Consider the following 6,000-nt stretch of genomic DNA (forward strand, 5'->3'; position numbering starts at 1 on the left):
TCGAATATACAATCTATTATTAATAATATCCTTTGATTCAAACAAATACTTTACATTTATTTGACACACTTGTTGTATTATTTCTTATTTAAGTTGTTTAAAACAAATATATGGTTTTTTTTATTTGTTTGCTTGTTAAATTAATATAATAATATTATATACATTTATTATATGCATACAAAAATAAATACATTTTAAAAACGTGCCTTTATATTGTCTTTTAATTGTTTTTACTACATTTAATAATTGTTGTTGACCATCTATAAATTGTTTTTCTATATTGCACACATTTTAATACATTTGAAGAAATACATTAAAATAAAAGTATATTTTTGTTCATTTATATATCAATTAATAATGAAATTACAGTATTATTAAAATATCACATATAAATAATCGATTAAATATCTTTTGTTTTTCTTTTATGTTTTTCTTTTGCAATTTGTTGTATAACTGTTTTCTTTTTTCGTTTTAGACGACGTATTGGTTTATCTATTTTTTCATGAGAATTACTGTTATTTGGATCGGACACAATTGATGATAATGGGATTTCTTGCTGAATGTCGACCTCTAAGTCTGGACAACGTGATTGTGAAATTTCACATGATATTCTTGAAAATTCTTCTCTTGTTCTATCCGTTATACTTGAAGTAAATTCTGTTTCTATTGTTTCCTCTAAATCCAACTGTTGTTCTTCTGATATTGAAATTATTTGAGATAAAAACACTTTGCTCATTTCAATTGAGTTAGCACTCGAACTTTTTCTTGATTCTTTGCAAGAAAAATAATAAGACATGTAGCTTATTGAAATTGCGTCAAGATAAGATAAATCAGTTAAAAACAATCCAGCTTTCATCTTATCGTTAATTTCAGTTATTTTTCTTTTAAACTCTGTTATTGATTTTGACACGTTCTTTGAATTGACACCATTAAGAAATAAAGCGTAGTTTTCAAATACAACGTTTTCAACTTCATGAAGAATGTGTGTCAATATATAAATATTAGGATGAACACGGTCATATATTACTTAATCCACTGTGGTAACTTTCACAATTATTATTGGTTCTGTCATTCAAATCAAACTGAGAAATGCGAGCAATTTGTTCGGGAGAAGAAATCCACTGACTTTTATAATAATCAATCACTCTTCTAAATTTGTCGGCGATATCTCCTTTAAGGCCATACTTTTCATCAAAAGCGAGATTTTCAAAACACCATTCAAAACAAGATTTCAATTTATCACTTGGTACAAACGGAAGTGCCATTAATCTTCTTGCCCAGAGATGTAAAAGAGGGTCATTATTGTACTGTGAAGACAACCCCTCTTGTGACATTCTTTTCCATACAGCTTGATTTATATGGAAAAAACAAATGTGGATATCACATCCAAAAACATTTTTGGCAGGGACAAATGCAGCTGGTTGACAATCAGATATAAATGTCAACCCATCTTTGGACTCACCATTAGGTCCATTAATAATAAAAGTTTTGATCGCTTCAAATGCTCTTTCAAAAGTTGCTTTTTTTTCGTTGGGCATCAATAAAAATGCTATTGCAAAACAATTTCCATTTATTAATGCATGAATTGTGTATAAACATTTTATTATTGAAGATGCTATTTTGTAAGTGCCATCACCAAAAAACGTGTAACTCAATTTGGCGATACGTTGTTGAAAAAATGAAGAAAAAATCAGAACGCGCTCTTCGTCTGGTTGTGTTATTTTTGAATCAAAAAAGAGAAACGAGTTATTTGTTTCTTCTATTGAAATACCTCTCTTTGTCACCGAAAGATGATTCGGTAAAACAAACGAATCAAAAGATAAAGGCAATACATCCAATACACATCTTTGCATTCTCTTAATGAAACTCAAGTATTTTTGTATTCTTCCTTTTTCGTCACGAATGAAATTTTTGTCATTTAAAACGAGTATAAGAATTGTTTTTGCTTTTAATATTAAATGTTTCTCGACTGTTCTGACACATATAGCATGATTGTTTCTATCTGCAAACAACTTGTTGTGATCAAAAGAACACGTGTGTTTTCCAGTCTTTTTGAATTCTCCATTATCAAAGAAAACCACTTTTGCGGAACAACCTCTTGCATTTGCCGAACAAATGTAAACATTGGTTATTGATGGGTTTTTCCTTTTGCTTTTTTCATCCTTGGAAAAGTGTTTGTAACAAAAACATTCAAGGCACATAAAGTCGTAATTGGTTGTACCAGGACGTACAGTACGATAATTTGTAAAAAACATAGGTACCATATTCATTTCTTATTTTTGTTGATTATCTAGATTTCGATTTAAGTGGGTTGTTGATCGAATAATGTTTCTTAAATGTTCTAAAAACATGTAAATATGACGTTAACAAAATTTAAAAAAGTTGATTTCGAGTGGTTTTTCATCAAATATCGAGTACGCCCGTTGATTATTTTTAAGGGAGTTATTTAATTTAGTTTAAATAATTATAAATATTAAATAAATATTTTCGATAATTAATAAATATGTAAAGATTAAAAATATATAAAAATTAACACGTTTGGATTTATTTTTTGCTTAATTTTAACATAATAAACATTAAAGTGTCAAAATGATCGATAGTTGAAATATAATAAAACAATACATACAACATAAAAGTTTATTTGTTTATATAAATTAAACCAATTTTAATTACATAATTAGATAAATAATAATAAATAATTTATTAATAATAAAACTCTAACACATATTGTTTTTTGTTGATATAAATATATTACATATTTTTAACCCATACTATTGATACAATTCATATCAAAAATATAAAAATAAGGTATTTACTATTCGGTTGTGGTTGTTCATATAATACTCTTATAGTCCATCTTCTTTTTGAACTCCAAATTCTTTAATATTTTTTTAATGTTATAAATTCATTATTATAAATATGTCAATATTTTTTTGATATCCTTAAATTGATTTTTAATGTGTTGATTATTATTATTTAAAACTCATATTTTCATTCAAATATTAAAAAAATAAATTTGTCTTTTTATACTTAAACAAAATTTAAATTTATTTGTAAAATATGACAATTAATAATTAATAATACAACAAGTATGTCAAATAAATGTAACACATTTGTTTGAATCAAAGGATATTATTAATAATAGATTGTATATTCGATAAATTATAATAAAAGTTAAATAATGTAATATATTAATGTTAAATAATTTGTGTAAAATAATCATTATTACTTTTTATATAACGAGTACGCCCAATAAAAGAGTACGCCCATTATATCGGTACGCTCACCAGTTTTATACCCTTCAATTGTGCTGAAATTGCCACACAACTCGATTGATGTCAGCAGACTGCATCCCTCAAATGTCGATGCTTTGAGAGACTGCTGCTCTGCCAACTTGCACAACACACTCAACTTCTCACACCCACAAAAGCACTTGTTTTCAACACGCGTCAAGACAGCAACACGCACATCTGACAAACTTCTGCAGTTGTAGAAACACTTCTCACCCAACGCAACAACTCCACTGATGTCGATGGCACACAGTGAAACACAATTTGCAAAAGTTGACCCATTCAAGAACGAAACTGCACTTGGAAGTGATATGTGTGTGATGCGACTGCAACTGTCAAACGCATTTGCATCAATTGATGTCACCAGTGGTGGGATGTTGATCTCTTCAAGTCTCACACAATTCTGAAAACAACTTGTTGAAATGTCACACAACGCATTTGGAAGAGAAATTGCACTCAAATTGGAACATCCACTAAACACGTGTTGATCAAGTGATGTCACTTTCAAAGGAACAACAACACTCCGCAATGTCGTGTTGTTCTCAAAACAGTGTGACTTCACAGCTCTCACCACATCTGGTATTGTCTCATCACAAATGACAACATCATCCTTCTCCAACACCACATTGTGATATTCGTATTTTGCATCTTCATCGCAATTTCTTCTGTACGTTGTGTAATCGACTTCATAATACACACGTATCTTGCTGAAATCCACTTTGCTTGTCTCTCTCTTGTATTCTTGTGGAAAGAAGATCTTCTTGAGACTGAACACCTCCTTCTTTTGTGCACAATCAGCAATGCCATCGCGTGGTGCGAATGGGCTGTTGCCAAAGTGCTCATCGTAAGTGTTCCATATGTTGAGTGTGGTGAGTGCTGGAAATGCCTTGAGTGTCTTTCTGTCAATTGGAAATGGGTTGCTTTCAATTTCAGTCATCACGTGGCGGTAATATGGACACACCTTCCCAAGTGTCACAAAGTCGGCAAGACTCTCAAAGTAGCGTGCAACCACTTTCATGTCGTTCATGTTCAGGTACGTCTTGTGTGTTGTCTGCATCTTTCTTCAATTCGTATTTATTTTTTTTATATTTTTAATAATTTCAGTTCATTTTCAATTGTTTTATTTTATTTATTAATACTTTGAATAGTATTATTTATAGTATTTGTTTAGTTGTTGTTATTAAATTACAACATGTACTATTGTTGCATCACATTTATATTACATTTGAATAACTTTGATTGTGAATTGTTGTTTATTTGTTTGTACACTCAACACCAACATTACAACACAGATGAATTAATAGCCGTGCATGTGCTTTTCACTCCAATACTCCCCCTCAGCACGCGATTTTGGTATCCACTTCTTTCTCTCTTCAGCATCAAGTCTCTCTTGCTCTTGCTCTTGCTCATCTTCCGTCTTCTTTTTTGGTGCGTAAGTCGGCTTGTTTTTTGTCTGTGGCATTTGTGTTGTTTGCAGTTCTTGTGTGATTTGATGAATCATAAAACTACACACATCACTTCTTACTTTTTATGTTTTGATTATAAAAATCCATTATTATTATGTTAGTTTATTATCATCATTATATTATATTATATTCAATTAATAATTTACAACACCTTATTTTAGAATAAATATTATTATATCTATTGAAAAATAAGAATTAAAATGTAACTTATAACACTTTAAAACACATTTAAACAATAACAAGACTTTACTTTCTTCTGATTCTATACTAATATTTTATTACATTTTAACTATTTTTAATAATAATAATAAAGAATAAATTTTAATAAATCACACACATTTAATTTAAATAATGAAGAAAAATATATCAAATAAATTAAATTTATACAATTGTATCTAAACATCACCACTTCAAATCTTGTAATTAAATTTATCTTATACATCAAAGGATGAGTAAATTAGATTCATACAGCATGATGATTGTGTCCAAATACTTTGTAACACTCGAAGACTTTTGCAACATCGAAGCAGTAAATTCAAAGTTCGATTCTCTTCTTTCCAAATTTCATTACAATCCAATTTCGATCACTCGCAACCAACTTCACCTGTTCCCAAATTTAGAAACACTCCACATTTACTCTTTTTACAGCGACCAATTTTCAGACATCAACTTTTACCGCCGCGTCTATTGGCGACCAGTTTCGTATCGAATTTACCTTCAACCGCACGACAATGTGATATACAAAAACGTTGTGTATACCCTTGGCGACATTGAGTTGTACGGCACTGACATTCCAAAGGTAGTCACATCACTTGGCGACAACTGTTTTATTCACAATTCAAGTAATCTTTGGTTCAACGCAAACGACAACCAAAACACTCCAGAAACCATCGAAGTCCCACCCCAAATCACCGCACTTGGAAATAGTTGCTATGCAAACAACAACACCGCAAAATACATCTTTGGCAACAAATTGATTTCTATTGGAGAGATGTGCTTTTACGACAACACCAATTTGGTTGAAATTGTATTACCAGACTCTTTGAGAACTATTCAAAACAGAGCTTTCAATCGATGTATCAATTTGAATAACATTGCCATCCCAAGTCGTGTTGAAGTGCTTGGAGAGTGTGTCTTTCTTGGTTGCAGCAATTTGAGTGTAATTGAACTTCCAAAGAATCTCAGAGAAATCGGGATGGCGTGCTTCAAAAATTGCAAAATTGAGAGAATATGTATCCAAACAA

The 6,000-nt window shown here is 30.3% G+C and overlaps 3 protein-coding genes across 3 annotated transcripts; 2 read left to right on the top strand and 1 right to left on the bottom strand.

Moving 5' to 3' along the window:
* Window positions 1-3,225: 3,225 nt before the first annotated feature.
* Window positions 3,226-4,347, bottom strand: EIN_122300 (hypothetical protein; the record flags this gene model as incomplete). Its single annotated transcript, XM_004259042.1, has 1 exon — window positions 3,226-4,347. The coding sequence occupies one exon, from the start codon at window positions 4,345-4,347 to the stop codon at window positions 3,226-3,228; it is 1,122 nt and encodes a 373-aa protein (XP_004259090.1).
* A 135-nt stretch (window positions 4,348-4,482) lies between these two features.
* Window positions 4,483-4,857, top strand: EIN_122310 (hypothetical protein; the record flags this gene model as incomplete). The annotated part of the gene is made up of 1 exon (XM_004259043.1): window positions 4,483-4,857. One exon carries the CDS (start codon window positions 4,483-4,485, stop codon window positions 4,855-4,857), a length of 375 nt encoding a protein of 124 aa, XP_004259091.1.
* Window positions 4,858-5,204: 347 nt separating this feature from the next.
* Window positions 5,205-5,998, top strand: EIN_122320 (leucine rich repeat containing protein BspA family protein; the record flags this gene model as incomplete). The annotated part of the gene is made up of 1 exon (XM_004259044.1): window positions 5,205-5,998. A coding segment is annotated over one exon (794 nt), but the record flags the coding sequence as incomplete, so codon positions are not given.
* Window positions 5,999-6,000: the final 2 nt, after the last annotated feature.

Source organism: Entamoeba invadens (genome assembly GCF_000330505.1).
Source record: "Entamoeba invadens IP1 unplaced genomic scaffold scaff_1105074724931, whole genome shotgun sequence".
NCBI classification, from domain to species: domain Eukaryota; phylum Evosea; order Mastigamoebida; family Endamoebidae; genus Entamoeba; species Entamoeba invadens.